The 20,944-nt window shown below is 53.6% G+C and overlaps 8 protein-coding genes across 8 annotated transcripts; 6 read left to right on the top strand and 2 right to left on the bottom strand.

Moving 5' to 3' along the window:
* Positions 1-4,497: 4,497 nt before the first annotated feature.
* PG997_013173 (uncharacterized protein) lies at positions 4,498-6,482 on the top strand (the record flags this gene model as incomplete). The annotated part of the gene is made up of 3 exons (XM_066817487.1): positions 4,498-4,856; positions 4,908-5,500; positions 5,626-6,482. 3 exons carry the CDS (start codon positions 4,498-4,500, stop codon positions 6,480-6,482), a joined length of 1,809 nt encoding a protein of 602 aa, XP_066663179.1.
* A 1,786-nt stretch (positions 6,483-8,268) lies between these two features.
* On the top strand, positions 8,269-9,124 carry PG997_013172 (uncharacterized protein; the record flags this gene model as incomplete). The annotated part of the gene is made up of 2 exons (XM_066817486.1): positions 8,269-8,530; positions 8,580-9,124. The coding sequence occupies 2 exons, from the start codon at positions 8,269-8,271 to the stop codon at positions 9,122-9,124; spliced, it is 807 nt and encodes a 268-aa protein (XP_066663178.1).
* A 39-nt stretch (positions 9,125-9,163) lies between these two features.
* On the top strand, positions 9,164-10,668 carry PG997_013171 (uncharacterized protein; the record flags this gene model as incomplete). Its single annotated transcript, XM_066817485.1, has 3 exons — positions 9,164-9,504; positions 9,656-10,357; positions 10,437-10,668. Coding segments are annotated over 3 exons (1,275 nt in total), but the record flags the coding sequence as incomplete, so codon positions are not given.
* A 550-nt stretch (positions 10,669-11,218) lies between these two features.
* Positions 11,219-11,890, top strand: PG997_013170 (uncharacterized protein; the record flags this gene model as incomplete). The annotated part of the gene is made up of 1 exon (XM_066817484.1): positions 11,219-11,890. The coding sequence occupies one exon, from the start codon at positions 11,219-11,221 to the stop codon at positions 11,888-11,890; it is 672 nt and encodes a 223-aa protein (XP_066663176.1).
* A 138-nt stretch (positions 11,891-12,028) lies between these two features.
* Positions 12,029-13,975, bottom strand: PG997_013169 (uncharacterized protein; the record flags this gene model as incomplete). Its single annotated transcript, XM_066817483.1, has 4 exons — positions 12,029-12,866; positions 12,925-13,065; positions 13,127-13,477; positions 13,563-13,975. 4 exons carry the CDS (start codon positions 13,973-13,975, stop codon positions 12,029-12,031), a joined length of 1,743 nt encoding a protein of 580 aa, XP_066663175.1.
* A 1,139-nt stretch (positions 13,976-15,114) lies between these two features.
* PG997_013168 (dimethylaniline monooxygenase (N-oxide forming)) lies at positions 15,115-15,756 on the top strand (the record flags this gene model as incomplete). The annotated part of the gene is made up of 1 exon (XM_066817482.1): positions 15,115-15,756. The coding sequence occupies one exon, from the start codon at positions 15,115-15,117 to the stop codon at positions 15,754-15,756; it is 642 nt and encodes a 213-aa protein (XP_066663174.1).
* Positions 15,757-15,803: 47 nt separating this feature from the next.
* On the top strand, positions 15,804-17,089 carry PG997_013167 (indole-3-pyruvate monooxygenase YUCCA11; the record flags this gene model as incomplete). The annotated part of the gene is made up of 2 exons (XM_066817481.1): positions 15,804-16,295; positions 16,454-17,089. The coding sequence occupies 2 exons, from the start codon at positions 15,804-15,806 to the stop codon at positions 17,087-17,089; spliced, it is 1,128 nt and encodes a 375-aa protein (XP_066663173.1).
* A 1,346-nt stretch (positions 17,090-18,435) lies between these two features.
* PG997_013166 (uncharacterized protein) lies at positions 18,436-19,729 on the bottom strand (the record flags this gene model as incomplete). The annotated part of the gene is made up of 2 exons (XM_066817480.1): positions 18,436-19,046; positions 19,405-19,729. 2 exons carry the CDS (start codon positions 19,727-19,729, stop codon positions 18,436-18,438), a joined length of 936 nt encoding a protein of 311 aa, XP_066663172.1.
* Between the last annotated feature and the right edge of the window lie 1,215 nt (positions 19,730-20,944).

Genomic DNA, 20,944 nt, shown 5'->3' with positions numbered 1-20,944 from the left:
CAGGCATGAGTAGGTCTTGTGATGACCGGATTCCCCTATATGCATTCTATATTTCTTGCCGATTTAGGAGATTTCCTTCAATGAATAAAACCATTGCTATGTGAACATCACCGCCTGGACCGTGGGGATAAACCCGCGACATCATGGCGAACCGACATGATATTGCTATTGCCCGCACAGAGCTCTAGAACAACAAGCCAAGCAAGGACAAGCTGACTGACTCTTCGCATCTGTTCAGCCCCCATCTCTCAGATAATGTGCTCAGGCCGATATTGCTCACAATCGGGGCAAAGCATATGATCATTCTACGATAGCTTCCAGCCAAGCTGGATTCATGACACAACCATTGCCCAAGAAGGACATATGCAGCTTCATATAATATATGTAAGAATTACATGTAGGCAATGAGACGTAGGCAACGTGTGTATCGTGACACCATGAAGAAAGTACACGCTTGGGGTGAGGACCCCGCAGGTTAAGTAGGAAGCGAAACGTCTCTTCCCTGACTGTTCGTGCGCTAAGGCCCTGGATAGGCACAGCACAATATCAAAGTTGTTTCGCGCACGACTCGTACCCGACAGCGGGCCGTTTGTATGGACGTCGAATGTATCCGGGCTCATGCGGATGCGGATGAGGAAAGAGCAAAGCACATGTAGTGGTACAAGAAAGAGTGCCCTGCTTCCCAACCTACTCACCGCCCTTGTCAGGGGTGCTTGAGACGCTACCAGTGTGCCTGAGGAGGGCCAATCTAGAGTTTATCGCCTGTCAGCTGAAGGACGCTACCGTAAACATGTTAATGCAGGTCGACGCCTTAGGCGGAAATGCAGGATGCGGCGATTCCAGGGGACCCAGGGAGAAATGCAGGTGACCATGTCGTTGGGGTAGTGTGTGGTTTTAGCCGTCGAATCTTACCAAGATGTTTCTCTTCTGCACCTGCAGGAGACCTGGGTATGCATGTGGATCACCAACAAACAGTCTTTCGTTCTTTTCTTTTCTTTCTCTCCCTCCTGCACGTCGCAGCAGACATCTTCTCTGGTGTTCCCGGACGACACGATCCTTCACCTGCGATCAGACTGTTCTTATCGAAGGATGAAGATGCGCAAAGTATGATAGGCGTACGGTTATGTATGCACAGGCAAACAGGGTCGTATGCGCCGTCTTTCGAGAGACTTGCCTGTTCCGGCAACTGTCGCTGTAACCCCGCGTCGCGCAAATAGTAGCAAGCCATGATGATCCCTGGGACGAGGTGCGAGGTGCAGAGACGATGGATGGCGGCCTAGCCTGGCTTTGCGTCAGAGACGCCAAGCTTCGCAGATCATGGTCAATGATCGCAAGCCTCCTGGGGCTCCACCACGCGCCTCCCCTCCCCAACCCCTTGCACGCCCACATAAAAGGCAACCGCATAGAGATCAGGACACAGTCAGTCACCTAACCTTAGATCAACAGAGCTTGCCCACGGCTACACATGCGTTTCATTAGACTTCCAGCACTCGGGGAAAAGCACTGAGATGGCGTTATGTAGAGCCCAGACCGGAACACCGTTGACCGTGCAGCGGAGCCTCCGATATCCATGTCACATACGTACATACCAGGTATACATACTCGAATCAGATAGAGTAGGCGGCACGTATGATGGATGTATTGATTATATGACCCCCCCTATACGATTGCTTCCGCTCGCAAAGAGAGCCGGGCCACGTGTCTGGCAATTCGGTGTGTTCTAGAATAAGTACGTCCAGCACACGTATCCTTTTCGTGTCTCACAAGACATCCCTCTTCTTCCCAACTCCCAGGCCAAGGGGAGGGGGGCACAGAAACATAAGCTTAAGAAGAAGTTGTGCTCCCACCGAAGATGGCCGACTACATGTACCTACCTACCACCTCTCTCTGCCGCTCGTAAGAGGTGGTACACCCATCTGACGTTTTTTCCTTTTCTTTCTCGACCGGCAATGAACAACCGCCGTACACTGTAGATATCACGACAAGCCCAGAGGTTAACCTCGATGATGATGTAGAAATGAGATGCCCAAGTGCCCCTCCAGTTCCACATGACGGGCTACCTACAAAAACCTGCACTTGTTGCTAGTAATAGAGCTGTCAGCCTATTGACCAGGCCACCGCATTTTGGGTAGTAGGCAAATGCCTGCGACTAGGCCTGTACTAAAGAGTGGTGGGGAGTGCCCCATGCCCATCAAAGCCTGGATTTAGCAAACAGGGCAAAATCGCGGGCCCCGCCAGGGCGTCCTGTCTCGACTTGACGCTCGCCAATCGCACCTTTTTATAGAAAGATGACCCCTGTCTAGCACCTGCCGTAAGGGCGACATGTTCGATATTAGCGCCCTTCTAGCACCGATAGCCAGCCTCTTTATGTACCAGTTTGTGAATGCTGTGTTATTTTTTCATTTTTTTTGTTGATGCCTCGCTCTCTCTCTTTTTTTAATCTGTCTGCCCCTCCATGTCAGAGATGGTGGGCATGCCCACTTTCTCTCCTGCCAGCCACGCAAGACAACGACACAGACGCCGTCATGGCTGCTTAAGTCTGTCCCGGCGGCACCACCAGCGTGAGAACGTTACGGCTGTTTATTACTCGCGAGAATAGCGCTTAGCCTCTCAACCTGACAGGAGCCTTTCTGGTGGGTCGATGCCTTTTTGACTTTGGCCAGCCCTTTCTTTAAAAAAAAGAAGGGAAAGAAAAAGAGGGAAGGGGGAAAAAGGGAGGGAAAGAAAAGAAAAGAAAAACCAAGGTTACTTTCTTCCAAACCAGAGTTGTGGCACTGGTCAGGTTACCAATGCTTGTTGCTAGTGTGAAAGTATATCGTGGATACTTACCTTGGGTAGCGTTGATTTGCATCCAACCTCGAGAGACATACATGCGTGCATGTGCTCAGGAACAAACAATCCGTCCTGTTTTTCTATTGTGCGAAAGAGGAGTCTGTACCTGGCTGCCCAGGCGTATCAACCTTTAGCGGATGCGCAAAGCTGTAGGTTAGTGGGCACCTCTGTGTGTATGTTTGTAGGTATTGGATATTCGAGAATAGCACTGGAGTTATTAGATGGAGAGGAGCGGGCGGGATCGAATGTATCTACAGGACGAGCATGGGAGGCTCGCTCTCATTGATTGAGGACGTAGTTGCGAAACCAGGCACACACAATTCGTATCGTTGCTGTAATAGGGCCTTGTCAATGACTTGACACACCACCCAATAACAGCGACACCCTCCATCCCTACCTACTGCCTACCTCGCCCATCCTTCCAGCCAAGCGGCGCGGTAGGTAAGTGGTAATGCCCCTGTCGCGGGTTTCCTGTGGAAGTACTCGGACTTTGTTCCATCAGAAGGGGCAGAGAGTCAGGTCGGTTCGAATGGGGGAAGGTAATAAGTCATCATCATTGACCCATCCCTATCCTGCTTCAATCACTCTCATCGCCTCCGCCCCCGGCCTCTCCTGGACCAAACTCCTCTTCTCTCTCCTTCTCTCTACCCGCTACCTCACCCTTTTGCCACACTCTTCGATTCGGTTACAGTCCCGATTTCGATTTTCATCCCACCAGCCCTGCCTGAGTCTTGGATTCAAGAATCCCCATTCAAGCATTCAATCACAATACCATCGGCTAGGCCTGAGGACACGCCATCCACATTGTAAAGCCGTTGTCCCGCAGCAACGACGCATGGCCCTCGGCAGAATTGATTTATCGTGATCGCCCGAGCTCCCCCGTCCATTTCTGGATCCTGCCCCCTCCGGTGGTTGGTTCTTTAGTCTCTCGAAGGACCGAGCTTTTCCTACCGCTTGACGAACCAGCGCTCGCTTCCCATCGTTTGCTCTGCGATGAGATCCCGTGTGTAGGCTCTAAGGTCTAAATAATACCAAGGCATTATTGAGCTGGCCACAGTCTTTTTCTTCTTCTTCATGTTCCTTCGACACCATTTTAACTCTATCCATTTCGAACGTCGCGCAAAGCCGCTTACCTGGACGGCTTTCCTCACCTCCTCCTGACCCTGCCTCTCCCGGTCGCCAGTAGTGTCTTGGTGCCCGCCCAGTAGTAGAGATACTTCGTCACTCAGCTCAGCCCGCGCGCCCGTTCCTTTCCCCCACCAAAAGGCCCGGAAAAGAACCAGAAACTGCGCCTGTCAATTATCTCAGCCATCCCCTCCAATTGTTAACAAGGCATATCGGTGGAAATAGAAGACTATCGGATGACTTGAAACGGCTTATTTGACTATTTCTTCCATCATCCCCCTTCCCCCTCCATTCTCCGCCTTCCCTCCTCAACTCCGCCTCTACTCAGGCTGTGTCGCATTTCATCATATCACCCCTACGATCCCCACTGTGCGGCCTTTGACGACCAACGTCCTGGACCTAAAGCTACCGACTCACGACGACACTAGCCATACACACCTAACCGCCCAAACCCTGTAACCGTTTTCATTATATCGGCCGCAAGTGATGGCGGCAACGTTCAGGCCGGTCAACATCGAAGTGAAACGGGAGGACAGCACAATGGCGACCTCCCCTACGACTCCCACCCCGACCAAGGCAACGTTCAGCCAACGTCCTTTGCCAACATCGCCATTCCCCCAAGCCGTCCAGATTCCCGAGAGCATCGATGAGAAGAAGGTACCGCAACGCGAGAATTCGCAACACTCCAGGAAATCGCGAGGCGATTCAGAAGATGTTGGCATGGACGATTCGGACGGAGAGGGTCATGGCGACGACGGGGCTGGATCCGATGACGACAGTATCAACGCCGATGGGACAAAATCGAATAAAAAGAAGAAGTCGCAGAGGTTCTACTGCACCGACTATCCGCCTTGCAACCTTAGTTTCACAAGGAGTGAACACTTGGCAAGACATATTCGGTAAGTACGCTGCTGCCATCCTCTGCCCGCAATGCACTGACTTGCCGTCAGAAAACATACGGGCGAACGCCCTTTTCAATGCCACTGCTCGAGGCGCTTCTCTCGTTTGGATAACCTGCGCCAGCATGCCCAGACGGTTCACGTAAACGAGGACATACCCATCGATTCCTTGGCGGCGACAGGTACCAGGTTCCAACGGCAGATCCGGACGGACCGGGTCCGTCAGCCAGGCAGAGCTCGTGCCTCTACGGCGGGGAGCATGGCCGGTGGCCCAAACCGTGGCCATTCAAAATCGCTGTCTACATCGAGCATCGGCTCCATAGGTTCTAATCTCAGCAGCCGTGAGGATGCTCGACGACGACCGCCACCCCTAGTGATGGCTGACCCGCGGTCCCGATTATCACTCGAGTCGTATCACAGTGCCGGCGGTGACAGTCAATATTCTTATCGAGCCGTGTCTCCTAGTGATTTCAGCACACCTACTTCGGCAACCTTTTCGACAGGTCAGAGCAGCCCGAGGTGGTCCGGGATTGCCTCGCCGACTTCGTCTCACTCTCGATCTCAGAGCATGTACGCTGGCTCGCGAACCCCTGGACGACGGCTCAGTGTTCCGTCAGGCGGCAATCCTTTCCAGTCGCCTCACGGTGCGAGCATCGGGCGGCCTTTGTTCATCCATTCGCCGATCAGCGCTACTAACCAATGTGCTTTCTCCCTGTCGCCAGCACGTTAGGCTCACCGACATCGTCTGTGTTTTCTCGGCGGGATTCAGTGTCTAATGTTGCCGATGAAGCTTGGCGTCGTCGGACTTGGCACCCCGACTCCAGCAACTTCAACGCCGCCAACACGAGCAGCCGCCTCAGCCAGGTCATCACGCCTTCTCAATTCCAAAGTCCTGTCACCGGACCGGTAACGGTTGCCAACCATCCTGCACCGCAGAATTCCGCAATCCGCTTGCCCGGCATAGAGTCTTTTGATCCTCTTCCACACCGACCGACATCCCCCCTGAGACGGAACCCTTCTCCAATGATGATTGATTCCGAGTCTTCACACCCACCGGCGCTCCTTCCGTCTGGAGAGAACACGTCTGAAAGCAGACGGGGTACGGCTAACTGGGATATGGGGCTCCACCGAGGTCTTACGCGGCTTGATATCGCTTCTAACACAACGCCGCCACGCGATGGTGCTGGGACTTGGGCTCAAGAAGTACACCAAGCTGTCGAGGCCGAAGCCGACAGAGTCAGGTTGAACCCACCGACAGTCAGGTTCAATGATAACGTGATCATTGAGAATGGACAGCCTGGCCCTAGTGGTGGCAACAGAGGCTTTCACCAACACACCATGTCGGCACCATCCTTCACTCATTCCAGGGAGGGGAAGCGCCATGGCTGGTATAATGGTCCAGTCATCCACAATGAAGGGCCCCCGGAGAAAATTGCCCGAGTCGAACGGGTTGGGCGCATGGTTCATCCAAACATCAGCCACTTCGCAGGGTTTCCAGCCAGGCAGCCCACGATGCCTCAGCAGCCAGCCCCGGCCAACGGCTCCACCGACAAGGACAACATGCTTCGCCTCCAAGCACTTGTGGCGGTTGCTACCAGTGAAACCAATGCCACTGCTGCTTACTAAAAGACTCTCGATGTCTTTACCCCAAACTCTTGCCCAACAACTCCACTCTTGGATTGTGCCGGCAATCCTTTCCTCCTTTCTTTATACTTACGGTTTTGCATTTCACGACATGTCTGACGAACTTTTCCCGACTTACGACGACTATTGCTCCTTATTATGACGCCCCTATCTGCATTCCAGGATGGCTTGGCTGCGAGTATTTGCCACGGTGTTCCGGCGTTTTTATTTCTTCTTGATGTCGGGTATACGAATCAACTACGTTCGCTGCTTTGGCTCAGATCCTCTCACCTCATATACCTGCATACGAATTTGGTTCTGCCGCACAGCTTTGATGATGCCACGCCACCAAGTCGGCCGCGGCGGATGGTCCGATTTTCCAGCGCCTTAGATGTCCTGATCGACGGTATTGCCTTATCGTCGCACGAATTTCCTTATTGATGATTGACGAACGACCCAGATACCCATTCATTCTAAGATGAGGGTATTCGAAGACGGTGGGACATAATTGGTGGTCTTTTGATTTATACCCATTGCATGGCTATTCGGACAGGCTGGCATGGGGTATATATGCGATGCCTGATGAGTGGCTTGGCTTGGCTGGTTATACACAGGGCCTGAAGGGTTTTGACCAGTCGGTTTCTCCCCGATGTTTGATAATTGATACCCTGAGTCTATTTTCTCCTTTAGCGGAATCGTTTGCCTTGTGGTTATCGGATTGGGGTCCCTGTTCTTTCCCCGACACATCGTTCCTATCTACTCGTAGTCGGGGACAGCCCAAGGATTTGTTGAACACAAGCAATAGATAGACATTACTAGCTTCCCTTGTCTTCTTCTCCTTCTTCTTAACGAGCAAATTCCAACCATAAATGTCCTTGAAGATCCTGCTGTGATGACCGCTCCTACCATTTGACCATGTGATTAGTGAGAATCTTTTTTTCTTTTATTAATATAAATCTCGTTTTGTATTGAGCAGTGATGCGGCGGCATATGTGGTGGCTGCTAAAATGCATTGGTGTCGCTTGCAACTGGAAGTACCGCGTGAGCTTGTGAATAGTTGTACGACTCCGTCAATGGGTAAATGTGAGTTGTCGTCCTGGATATTGACAATGGACTCCGGTGGCTAGCTTGGACATTGGATAGGTGTCAGTGGTGGTATCTCCAATACATACGATATACCACACATCCTCCTTCGTATAAACGAATGCCCCCACCCCTGTTTTGGTAAACCACAGGAAAAGTGTAGAGACTAAGGGGGGCATCGGAGCATCTGATATCAACACTTAGGTAGGTAGGTACCTAATGTGAATCATGGCACAGAAAGACCTTGGGCAATCCGCCGGACCCATGGGGAGAAGTACTTGGTTATGCCAAAACCTTGTTTTATGAAGCAGGTTCTGGTAGACAAACGGAGAAGGCGCGAAATCAGTTCAGTACCATATTTTGCACCTCACCTGACCATCACCTGTAAATAACATCAACACCCTAGCAGTCGGTTGGTTCGGCTTGCTGCACCACGCTGCACCACCACAGCAGGTACATGGCAACAATCTTGCTACATGCTCTGCCATGATGGATATCCTTCAAGAGATTCCCCTTCCCAATCATGATGCCCCCGGTAGCGAAGGGCAGTCTGACACAACCAAGACAAACAACGATAATCAGGAAGAGGTATCTGATCTCATTTTTGAAAATGACGAGAGATCGAGATTGACTTCTGGATTGGTCTCTAAAGAGGCAGCAGATCACCAAGCACCACGAGTGACCCTCACTGCATCTATGGAAGAAAATGTATGAGAATCTCATCAACGAGATCGAATCCGACGTGAATGCGTTGGTTAAGCTACCAAAGCGCTTGAAGCGCTTTTTGCGACTACCTACACCTGCGACTCCGACAACGAATATTGCCACACCAGAGACTGCTACGCCAGTTCCTCCTTCACTGATACCGCCTCCGCCAGTGGCTCTCAAATCAAAAGACGCCCGGCCTTCTGAAACCGAAAGGGTTCCGCGTGGAAAAACCCACCTCGAAGAAAAGAGTCAAGAAAAGTGTGAGGGTGGTGCGGGCCATACAGGCACAAGCCGAAGCTCTGCTCACAGACCCCGACAGCGATAGCGACGAGACCACATCCCCGACCTTTGAGCGTCGGGGTGAATGGGAGGCTGTACAGAGATCCAGTAGGCTCATGAATGCCGAGAGCATTCAGAAACGACCGAGGCTCGTCTTCTGGACCGACGGCTCCGAACACCACGCCACATTCTCATCAGCCGTTACTTTCAAACGACTTCATGAAAGTCACCAGCCTTGGGTTGATTGCGCCTACGGACTCTTCGGAGCATGCAAAACACATCATACCGAGTTGTTTGCCGTTGCAATGGCCCTCCGAATTGCAAGTGTGGAGACCCAGCTCTACGTTCACGTCCCAGTATCTGACGCCTCAGACCCTTGCCAGCAAAAGCAAGATGCTTCTGCGGGTGAAGAGATGTTGCCGACAATATACATACTCACCGACTGGGCCGAAGGTTTGGAGTCGATTCAGCGTTGTATCGAGGGGAGCAGCACAAAGGATGAAATAACGACCACAATCTGGCAAATCATCCAAGAGGCCCTGGAGAGCCTCGTCAGCATGGGTGTGCTGGTCTGACTTTGCTGGGTCCCCGGGCACGTGGGTGTGGAAGGAAAAATGCGTGCGGACCGGATAGCAAAAGCGGCTAGGAAATGCCTTTACGTCGACTCTCCTCGTCCCAGGGATCCTACTGAGCCTTTCGAGGCCTTTCTGATAAGTCCCGGGAAGAACATCCCAATAGTAGGGGGCTGTTCTCCTGATGGCTCATACGAATCAAGTGACTGGGACAACTTCAACGAATTGTTCAGCCGTACATCGAATGAGTCGGACAGTGTCCCAGACGATAGCAGGTTCGACTTCGAAGGCTGGAAAAGAATCGACAATATTCTGGATGAGATGACATTGCCTCTTGCTTTTTCCGAACTTAAATTAGCAATGGTAGAGGGAAGCGATGAGATGTGTGAATGAGACTTCATTCTACCCCGCCAAGGTTGCGTCATGCCTCGTTAGGCACGAATGTGTGGACACAAGCAGTTAGAAGTGGCAGTGATTTTAGGCAATGAACAGTATTCCTTCCCTCACTAACCAATGTTAACGATATCTGTCAAGGAACCGCTTTGTCATGGATCTCTTCAGCAGCCTTGTCCCGTGTTTTCATGCGGCGCTGAAAATTGTTGGCATCTTGGCGACGAGTTACTATCTATACAATGCAGTCGATTTTGTTGCCTTGTATCTAAAACCGTCAAAGTTGCACCGCTATCTACACAACACAGAAACCAGACCTGCGTGGGCATTGGTTACCGGAGGTACCAGTGGGATAGGCAAGAATTTCGCACACGAGCTGGCCGAGAGGGGATTCAATGTTGTTGTTCATGGAAGGAACAGAGAGAAGTGTGTCAAAGTTGTCGAAGGCCTGCGGAAGTCGTTCCCAGCACGAGAGTTCCGCATACTCATCGCCGACGCCGAGCGTGTCGCCTGCGGGAACTGCAATCAGAGGGATGCGACCACGAGGGACGAGAAGTACGTCGACTTCGACGCCATCCTCTCCTCGCTCGAGGACCTCAACCTGACGGTGCTCATCAACAATGCCGGCGGTGTTCCTCGAAGCCCCGCATTCGAGGCTCTAGAGTGCACGCCGGAGCAACAGATCACATCAACTGTCTGTTTGAATCTGTCCTTCCCGATGCAGCTGATGAGTCGATTGATTCCGCTTCTGAAGAAAAACAGTCCCGCTTTGGTCATGAATATTGGTTCTCTATCTGACCTTGGGATTCCATACCTCGCGCCGTATGCGTCAAGCAAGACATCGCTGTAAGCTGCATACCTACTTTACTTATGGATATGTCAAGCACCCCCACAGAAGGACTTTACTAATCCTGCACTTGCTCAGAATGAGCCTCACAACCATTGTGGCGCGCGAGATGCGCATCGGGCGACACGACGTGGAAATCCTGGGCGTTCGGGTAGGATCCGTGACGGATGTGTCGCATACTTCGGCGGCCGCCTCGCTCGTCATGCCCGACGCCAGGACGATGGCGAGGGCGGCGCTGTCGAGGGTCGGCTGTGGCCGGTCGAACGTGATCGGCTATCTCCCCACGCCCTCCAGGCAACCTCGTTGGGATGGTTGCCTGGCTGGGCGGCGGAGCTGATGATCGAGAAAGTCGCCGTCGCACAGAGAGACGAGGAAAGGAGACAGAAGTGAAACCGGCTGTGGAATCGAGGCTGGCAAGATCACACAGAAACCCTCATTTTGCATATGGATTGATGCTTGGTCGTTCTTCACACTGATTGGATATTCCACAAATGTATATATACATGTAGCTAGCCACTGACAGGCCTGTAATCGAATACTTAAATTTGTTGGGGGTACCTGCCTGTACATCAAACTGCATATTGTTCGGTTCAGCTCGCCTCGGTGGCCCCTTCCATGGCTCGTCGTACGGATTGCCCAGGTAATACTTGCCCGCAGCCTGACTGGCAATGGATGTCTCACATGATGTCAACCTTACCTACATAGTACATGATCTAGACCTTGGGGGCTGACTGACTCATCATATAAATGCCGACGCATCAGACCAACACCGACTCTCGTTCTCTTCGCCAGGCATGATCTTGAACCGTTTGTGTTCCTTAGTCACATCGCACCTATCACTACCCTACACGCAGCCGACAATGCCCATCTCGAGATACGGAGTCTGGCGAGGGACGGCCACCAAATGGGAACCTACCGAGCAAGACAATGACCACGGGCACATCACCTTTACTGATGGTAAAGAATTAGACCTCGACTGTGCAGTTGACGTCAAGTCCAAGGACCACGACTCTCGCATCGTGTTCTGGGATGTCACATCCTTCGACAAGACCCATCCGGTAGCCCAGAGACTGTCCCAGCTGAAGCCAGGCTATCAGGCCATCACCGACCACGCCGCTCATGGCCTGGGCCTCGACTACTACCGCAGCCAGCTCGTCAAACCCCAACAGGGCCGCATCCTCCCCTACAACAAGAACGGACCTGACAACGACATCCTCGACTTCTTGAATCCGATTCTCAATGCTGCTGTCGAGCAAAAGGCCGATATGTACCTGTTCGGGAGTAAGTACGATGGCAATAACGGCGACGGCATCCACGACATCCACATGAATCAGGGAGACGTCGGCCACTTCGCCAAGGAGAACGGAGTATACCAAGACGGAGGCATGATCTTCAATTTCAAAACAGGGAGTGGCGAAGTTGAGGGTTGGCAGGGTGTGTTCTTGGCGTTTGCTACACAGGCTACCCAGACAGATTCGAAGGGCAATGCAATGGGACCGACGTTCGCGCAGATCCTCGGCACTTCGTCCTAGGCCTGAACCGAATCTCCCAACGCCGTCGAATCAAGGAGCAGATGGAGTTGTAAAGCAGTCAAAGTGGCAGGCTGTACCCACAGCGGTATAGTTACTTGGCACCTTGCCAGTTATGATTACACAATACCTGAGAGATTTTTATGCGAGACTGCCTACTGGCGCTTCTCTTTGCACACCAGTGGCGTGACCACTAACGCCAGGTTCATCTTGATACGTCTCGCCTTCTGTATCTGTACCCCAGCCTTCTCGTTCGTCTTTGGGCATTCTGACAAAGGCGAAATCGATCAAGAGTCCCACGACCGCAAGAGCGACGCCAAAGTAGAGCGCTGCCCTATACCCCTTAACCGGGTCCACTTGGCCCTTTGTGAGTTCCGTCTCGATAGTGCCGGCGAAGCCAAGGCCGAGACTGTTGCCGTAGAGGTTCAGCGTGCCGATGAGACTTCCGGCGACACCCTGCTGCTTGCGGCTCACACTGTTGCTCGCGATGATCTGGGCGGCCACGTAGACGAAGTCGGGACAGATGCTGCCGACGAGCACCGCCGGGAACGTCTGCGCCCAGTACGTCTGCTGCACGGGCATGGTGGCGAGGAGCAGGTTCGAGACCACCATGACGCCGATGCCGATGGCCATGATCCACTGCGCGGCCAGGCGGGGGATCAGCCAGGCGGCCAGGCCGACGGCGACGATGGCGCCCACGACAAAGGGGATCCAGCCCAGGGCGGTCTGCATCACGGTCCAGCCCCGGAGCTCCTGCTGCCACGAGATCATGTACCAGAGGGAGATGCCGAAGCTCATGTAGCTCAGCAGCACGACGAAGACCAAGGCCGTGAAGGTAGGGGTGCGGAAGATGTCCATGGGCATCACGGGCTCGGTGGCTACGAACTTCTCCCAGAGGAGGAATGCCGCAAACAAAGCCAGGGATGTGACCAGGCAAGCGATCTCGTACGGCGTCTTCCAGCCGGCTGATGGTGCTTGACTATACGGTATGAATTAGCCGGTGCGAGAAGTATGAAGTGTATGGAACGGTAACTCACTTCCAGCAGAAGTTGAAAAGTAGTAGGCTTCCTAGACCCAGGCAGGCGCCCATATAATCAATCTTACCGCCTTTATCGATCGGCTCTTCTCTAGGCAAAAGGAACGCGAGACCCCCGAATACCAATAAGCCAAGAGCAGCTCTAGCAACCAGATGAACATTAGTCAGTGTCTGGAGTGGTGGAACCGAAAAGTGCCACCTACATGAAGATGAACAGCCACTTCCACTCGCCCGGCGCCGTGGCAAAGACGCCGGCGAACAGGGCCCCGAGCCAGCCGCCGATGGGCGCGGCTGAGGCGAAGAAGCCCATGGTGATGTTGCGGGACCGGCCCGGGGGCAGCATGATGGTGATCATGGCGACGGCGTTGGGCATGACGAGCCCGCCGCCGACGCCCGTCAGGGCGCGCATCGTCACGAAGCTCTCGTACGTCCCGCAGAACGCGTTGGCGAGCGAGAAGACCACGATGATGGCCCCGCCCAGCAGGAGGATGCGCTGGTGGCCGTAGACGGCGCCCAGCCGGCCACTGATCAGGACGAAGGCACCTTGGGTCAAGCTGCAGGGAGGACATTACAGGTTCTGCGTCAGCAAATATTTATTATTCCATATATACTACTGTATTTCTAACTGTTGGATGATACGGTACTGCAATACACAAAAGCTTAGGGAAAGCAAAGTACCTGAAGGAGGCCGGCATCCAGTTCGCCTGCCCGGGCCCTGACTTTCGGCCGAAGTCGCGGGTGAAGGTGGTCCCCGCCGCGATGGTGACGAAGTTGGAGATGAACTGGACGACATTGGTGCAGATGATGAGGGTGGTGATGAGCGTCCGCGAGGCCTTGCTCAGGATATTGGCCGGTGCCACGTCAAAGATGCGTCGTCGGGCTGAGCCGAGCCGAGCCGTCGTCCTCGCGTCCGACGAAGACAACAACCCCGCTGCTGTCGTGGTTGTTGTTGCTGCTGCTGTTGCTGTTGCTGTGGGGGTTGACCCCGGGTTATTAAGTGCGGGGAGCGGGGTAAGCTCGACGACGGTGGTTGTCTCGGACATGGTAGCCATTGTGACGACTGCGGGTTTGTGGATTTGTTCAATATCACAGGGAAAGATCTTGGGGAAGATTGGCAGGATTTTACCCCAACGGCTCTTTATAGCGAAAATACATACCTAAAGTAGACAGGCGGTGGGTTGTATGGCACTGCGTATGGGTGACAGGAGCAACGAGCGGCTTTGTAATCGTTGACGCTGATGTGGTGCTCACGGCCCACTTCCCCATCTCCCCACAGCGTCATATCGAGAATCTCCAGGAATAATATTGAGCCTCTGCCTGCCTTTGCGAGACCTGCAGGCAACCCCGGATGGACGTCTGACTGGTATAGCGAATCAGATTTGACTCTATAGCAAGCATGCCCCTATCTTCATGAATTCAGTATCCTGTATCATTCCTTGGCTGATACGCCTTGTCTCTGTATCGGGGATCCCTTTTCAGGAAATCCCGATTCTGCAGTTGTCCTCGGGACGGAGCCGGTAGCGAGACGGTGCGTGATCAACCCCGTGTCTTTCGCTGAACAAGGTTCAACCCGCCGGGTCAATTCAAGGCGAAAAAGGGGGGGTGAGTGACGGCGGCCAAGGACTTCCTGCAGAGCTCATGTCATGGCCTTGACGCGCGGAGAAAAGGGACGGAGGGCGGTTCTGCTGCCGCACTCACCGTGCCACACTCGTGTAGATCACAGTGGAGAGTCGAACAACTGGCAGCGTCCTTGAAATTAAAATCCTCCTAGCTCTACCCCAAACTCTGATCCATTGAAGGACCGACCCCGCAAGTTCGGGGGTGGACTAACGGCTAGGACGCTGGACGCCTCTCTTTCCAACATGCTACCGCTGTCGCCCGCTTTAGTTGCTGCCACCACCATTATTCCAATTTCCTGCATAGAGCTGACTGTCTCCTGCAGCCCGGCCAAGCCTGAGGCAACGCGGTCTTGCGGTTTCGGTCCCGCATCTCCATGACTGGCCCTGTCGCTTTTTCCTGGTCGTTGATGTGATTGGTGCCTGGTGGTATAAGAGAAATAGTAGTCCTTCGCATGTTAGCATTCTGTCTCTTTCCCTTGTTTAGCAACAACCTGCCGCCTCAAGTCCCGTCTCAATCTTGCCTTGAATATCACAGTACTGCTGTCACAATACCACCGTAAACCGCTTGAAATATGGCTGACGTCCAAGTGAACGGTACTCTGAAAATTCCCCAGAGCAACCGATTTGAACCCGATTCCTTTAATGTGGTGCCAGCTGAATTTCCTCGGGGCGACTTTCCCGCTTCCGTAGACGCTGACCGGATTGCCAACGAATTCATCGAGCACTTCAACAAATACCTAGAAAGCCAAGATTACCAGGCTCTAGCCGACCTTTTTGTTGAAGACGGCCACTGGCGCGACCATCTTGGCCTCTCGTGGGACCTGCGTGGCCTGCAAGGCAAAGACAAGATCCGCAAGTACCTCGCCGCCAATGGCAAAAACTTGAGACAAGTCACCATCGACAAATCAGCGCCACATTTCTGTCCTGCCATCGCACCGATCGATGCATACGGCAAGTCGAGATGTATCGCCTTCGCTCTCAAGATTGTGACAAGAGCCGGCACAGGGCAAGGATACGTACGGCTGATCCCGCAGGATGGGAGCTGGAAGGCCTATGCTGTCTACACAGCGCTGCGAGAGTTGAACGGCTTCGAACCGCCCTGGGGCCAAAATCGTCCCAAGGGGGACGAGAACAGGGCAGCCGCGGCGCCAACAACTGGAAAGAAGCCCGCGAAGCGCAATCCAGCTTCCAGGACTCGGAACCCTCCGTCCTGATCATTGGCGCCGGTCAAGGCGGCTTGACTTCGGCTGCGCACCTGAAAATGCTAAAAGTCGAGTCCCTCGTCATCGACCGAGAAACCCGGATCGGGGACAACTGGCGGCAAAGGTACAAGCAGCTGATTCTGCACGACCCTGTCTGGTTCGACCACATGCCCTACATACAATTTCCGTCCCACTGGCCCGTCTTCACTCCCAAGGACAAGCTCGCAGAGTTCTTTGAAGCGTACGCGATGCTCTTGGAGCTGAACGTCTGGACCCAGACGAACATGACCTCGGCCAAGTGGGATGCAGGGAAACAATACTGGACGGTTACGGTCGAGCGCAAAACCGGCGACAAGATAGAAACACGCACCTTTCACCCGCGCCACATCATCCAAGCGACCGGCCACTCGGGCAAGAAAAATTTTCCGCCATCAAGGGGATGGAAAACTTCAGCGGACGTTTATGTCACAGTTCAGAGTTTCCGGGAGCCAACCCTGACTCTGCAGGGAAACGCGCCATCGTCGTCGGATCTTGCAATTCAGGGCATGACAGTAAGCTTCCACCTTGCTTTGCCCCTTGGCTCCCCTAACCCCTGATAGGGGTTTTGAGCATCAATTTTGAACTACTTGTCTCGTCCTATACTGATCATCATGTAACCAGTCGCCCAAGATCTATACGAGAACGGCTACGAAGTGACGATGGTCCAGAGATCATCGACGTGCGTGGTCTCGTCAGATTCCATCGTAGACATCGGCCTATCCGCCCTCTACTCCGAAGGCAAGCCCCTGTGGACGACGCAGACCTCATCCTCTGGAGTCTCCCGAGGCCGGTCCACAAGGCCCTCCAGCAGCAGGCAGCGGCGCTTTCCATCGAGAACGACCGCGCTACCCTCGAGGGCCTCACCAAGGCCGGCTTCAAGCTGGACAGCGGGCCCGACGGCGCCGGACTCTTCTTCAAGTACTTCCAGCGCGGCGGCGGCTACTACATCGACGTCGGCTGCAGCCAGCTCATCATCGACGGCAAGATCAAGATCAAGCAAGGGCAGGAGATCGCCGAGGTGCTCCCGAACGGCCTGCTCTTCGCCGACGGGTCGCGCCTCGAGGCCGACGAGATCGTCTTCGCCACCGGCTACAAGAACATGCGCACCCAGGCCGAGGAGATCTTCGGCCCCGAGATGGCGGCGCCGCTGAAGGACGTCTGGGGGTTCGACGAGGAGGGCGAGTGGAGGACCATGTGGCGCCGGAGCGGCCACCCCGGCTTCTGGTTCATGGGGGCAACCTCGCGCTTTGCCGGTACTATGGCCGATACCTGGCGTTGCAGATCAAGGCACTGGAGGAAGGCTTGATGGAATACTAGGCTACTTACTCCTGGTTTCTTTGAGGGGGAGAGAGACGAACTGTTCGTCTTTGTTCTAGCGAATTGTCAGATATTTTTATATTTGAGCGTGGCACCCGAGTGAATTTGAAATCCTGGAGAGAATCAGGGTTTCCTTGTGCCTGTCATGGTCGTTCTTTTCTCATTAATTCGTCTACAAAGGCGTCAACGGATGGAGGTATGGATGGAGCTTAGAATACGGAGAGGCAATAGGAACATTACACAACAGCCGACTGGCCAACCGATACTGGCGGGTATCTACATGTGTCACCTCTCCGCTTTTTCGGGCCGCGTTCGCCTTGTGAATTCTACCCCAATCAAACTCGTTCTGGGCGTGTGCTTGTATGGTTCTGGTCGCGTTCAGATCCGAACTGTTGGTAATTCTCCTCCATCTGCTCAAGCCGCATTGCCTGCCGAGTCACACGCTGAAGAAAGAAAATTCTGGGGGATGGTACCCCATGACGGTGGCTGTTTTGAGCATGAGAATGTAGCCTTCTGCCCGTAGAATTAAGCCGTCCCGCAGTGGACGGCAGGAGCAGGAGCGCCATTCCTCTCCGTAGACGTAACAGAACTCATATGATTGCACCCATCAGTACGCTCGATGACCCGACCGCAGCGAATACACTCGAACCAACCTTGGTCATGAGCAAGCGCCCGGATGGCCCCGGCGTCGTTGTCGTTGTCGTCAGGGGCGGCGCGCTGAGGGTTGTCGGCCGGCGCTACTGCTCCTCCCCCTCAGTCTGGGTAAACAGTGAGAAGTGGTGGAAACAATGTGGTTAATTCGGCCTGTAACTCCAATGAGGGAACGGAGGTAATATCACTCCACCCTTGGCTTTCATGACACTTGCAAAAAATAGTACTCTGGTTCTTTCTGGTGAATACACGGTTACCGTTATGGCTTCCAGATATGGATGGACTTGCAATACTCGATACATCCCGAGGAAGTATATTAGAAGAGAATGTGAGGCCCCTTTCAGGGGCGCATCAATACGATATGGATTTAAGGGGGATACCGCAGGCCACGAGAGAGTTTCGGAGTGACAAACCAAACAGACACCATCCAAGCATTTGAGGCCGCAGGCCAGACTCACTCTGAACAATGATCATCGAATCACCGCATATTCTGCTACAACAGGTTCTCAGACTCTAAAGACTTCGGGATATCACGGTGTTACTGAGTTCGCTTCATTCTGAAGGAGCAAACTGCAAGCAACTATATACACTGCCATCCTTCGACCGACCATCGATATTTCCCGTGAACACTTGCGTAAATATTCTGTAAATGCAACCCGATACCATGCCAGACCTGCCCATGACCTATCCATTCCAGAGAACGCCGGCGCTATGATCAAACACTCCCTCTTTTCCCCGCCCCGCTGCTCTAGCGACAAGGCGAATTAAAACAAATATCGTACTAATACAGGGGTCTTGGAATATCAATGTAAGCATGCCGCCGCCGGCGTGTCTTCTTATCTCACCGCCCCGGCGACCGCATCCCCTCACGTTTGTTTCGGATGGCCGGGACCAAGGCCGCAACTGCAAGGGGTACCCTGCCGCGAGAAGCTCCTTCTCGTCAATGCCCCCATAAAGACTCACGATGTTGGTTGCGGGCCCGCCGAAGAGCAGGTCCACAATCATACGCACGTGATACGGCTTGCTCATGACAAGATCGAAGCCCGCGTCGGTGTACCGAGAGCTGAGCGCCGCGGCTCCGGACGCCGAAGCTCCAACCAGAATGGCCCGGCGCGTTGGTCGCTTATGAGGACACCCCTTATCTGCATTATCCCGGGCGGCCAAATTTGCATCAGATCCGGGTGATATCTGGCTAGATACTGAGGTGTCATGTTTGCAATGGTGCATAGATTCTTCCTCGAAGGCGCGAATCTCGCGCGCAGCATCAAAACCGTTCATGACGGGCATTGTCGAGTCTGATGACAAGATTAGTCGGTGAGCCCCTATACAATATTCGCCTCATCGATACCGCGAGATAGGATGCAGAGTTGCGAGATGTAAAAGCGCAAAGGGGGGTCGAGGATCATGGCACTTACCCATTAGGATGCAGCGGAAACGCTCTGGATCTGATTTGTACATGTCGACAGCTTCCCGTCCGTTTGACGCAACCTCACAGGGCTGTCCATATTTCTCGCATAATTTGCTAATGAGCTGTCCCAAATACAGTGACAGGTTAGCCAGTCTGTTCTTACGCGATCGCAACCGCAATCGCAACGCCACCACAAACATGATACGGTGGGATACAAAATAAAGATACGAATAGTGCTACCATACCTTTTGGTTTACGCGATTGTCGTCGACACAAAGCAGAGTGTAGGCGCCCTTGGCGACCGGGGGGCGCGGGCTGCCTACGTGCCCACGAAGACCTGGATGAGGAGCTGGCGCGAGATGGGGGGAATAGTATGGGTGGTGAGTATCCCTCGTCTTCGTCGACATCCGGCTGGCCAAATGGGTTCACCGGAGCGGTAGTGAAAGGACTTAGGTAGAGCGACGGCGTCGGCAGCGGAATGGCAATGGAGGAGAAGCCGGGCGGGGGTAGAAGGCCCAGGCTCGTAGCAGCTACGAGTAACGGGTTGTCGTCGGGGCGTTGCATCGTCATGCCCGGCAGATTATTAAAAACGTATGTAGTAGTGCAGAAGAAGAGAAGGGCCAGAAGGGCACAGGCAGAGAAGACGGCTTTGACGAAGGTGCTTGCTTATTGTCCCAATTCGGTATTTTTCCCTTTGATAGCAGTTACTTGTTTTAAACGAGACAGGCGGATACAGGACACGGAGTAGAGTAAGAGTTTGGCCGAAGAAAAAAGATCAATCGGGCCCCTCAGAAGCTGCTGAGATGGTATGGCAAGTGCATGCAACCATGTTCCCAGTTTGAGGAGAGTTTACAGCAATATGGGGCGAACAGAGGGGGCTCAAAGCTCACGAAGAGCAGGGAAATGCCGTCCTGGATGGAGCAGGTGAGTACGGAGTACGGAGTAGGGTGGAAGCCGTTACAGGTATCGCCGGGACGTTTGGAACAAGAGCTCCCAGGGAATCGAAGATGAGTGAGTAGGAGGTAGGAGAACGGAGTACCACAGCAGTAGCAGGAATGGGTCAGGTCAGGAACAGGAGTGAGTAGTAGAAAAGTGGTGGTAGAGGAAGTTGCGAAGTGAATTAACTACCGACAGAGCAGACAGGGCGAGCACACACACCCACACGAGCACACACACCCACACGAGCGCGCACACACAGCTAACGGGACTTTTTAGGATTGGATTTCAGGGTCCAGTTAGTTGCGAAAGGGGACTTTGCCATTTTCTTCTTGGGATTTGGAGGCTGCGCAATGCCCATGCCCTGCCACTGCCCACTTTGGACGGCCAGTCGACCCTGCAGGAGTGGGTGCCGATCGCTACGTCACGCCTACGGAAGCCCTGACTCCAGCGGCCCCCAGCCAATTAAAGGCCCCATCCGAAACGGTGACAGTCCACTACCGCCCAATTAGACTTTGGGCCCAGCTTGCCCTGCGGATTTTGCCCGGAAGAGCTTGCTAAGCGAAAGTTGAGAAAACGGGCAAAGCAGCTGCACGCGCGAACGACAGGGCTGATTAGCCCAATCAGCGCCTCCCTCTCTCCCTCGGCGGCCCATGGCTCGACTCCCGAGTCAAGTCGTGGCAGTAGCGCCCTTTACCACTGCCTCACACCCTCACAACCTGATTCAATTAGCAGGCGGATGTCAACTTTTGGATCAATCAATCCCCACCAACAAAGTATAGAAGAAAGTATAGGCATCCATGTAGTTGGTTTGTATCGTGATTGATTCTCAAAGCAATTGCTATCCAT

This window comes from Apiospora hydei (assembly GCF_038363865.1).
Source record: "Apiospora hydei strain CBS 114990 chromosome Unknown utg000009l_segment0_segment0, whole genome shotgun sequence".
Classification (NCBI taxonomy): Eukaryota; Fungi; Ascomycota; class Sordariomycetes; order Amphisphaeriales; family Apiosporaceae; genus Apiospora; species Apiospora hydei.
This window is presented reverse-complemented; position numbering and strand designations above follow the sequence as displayed.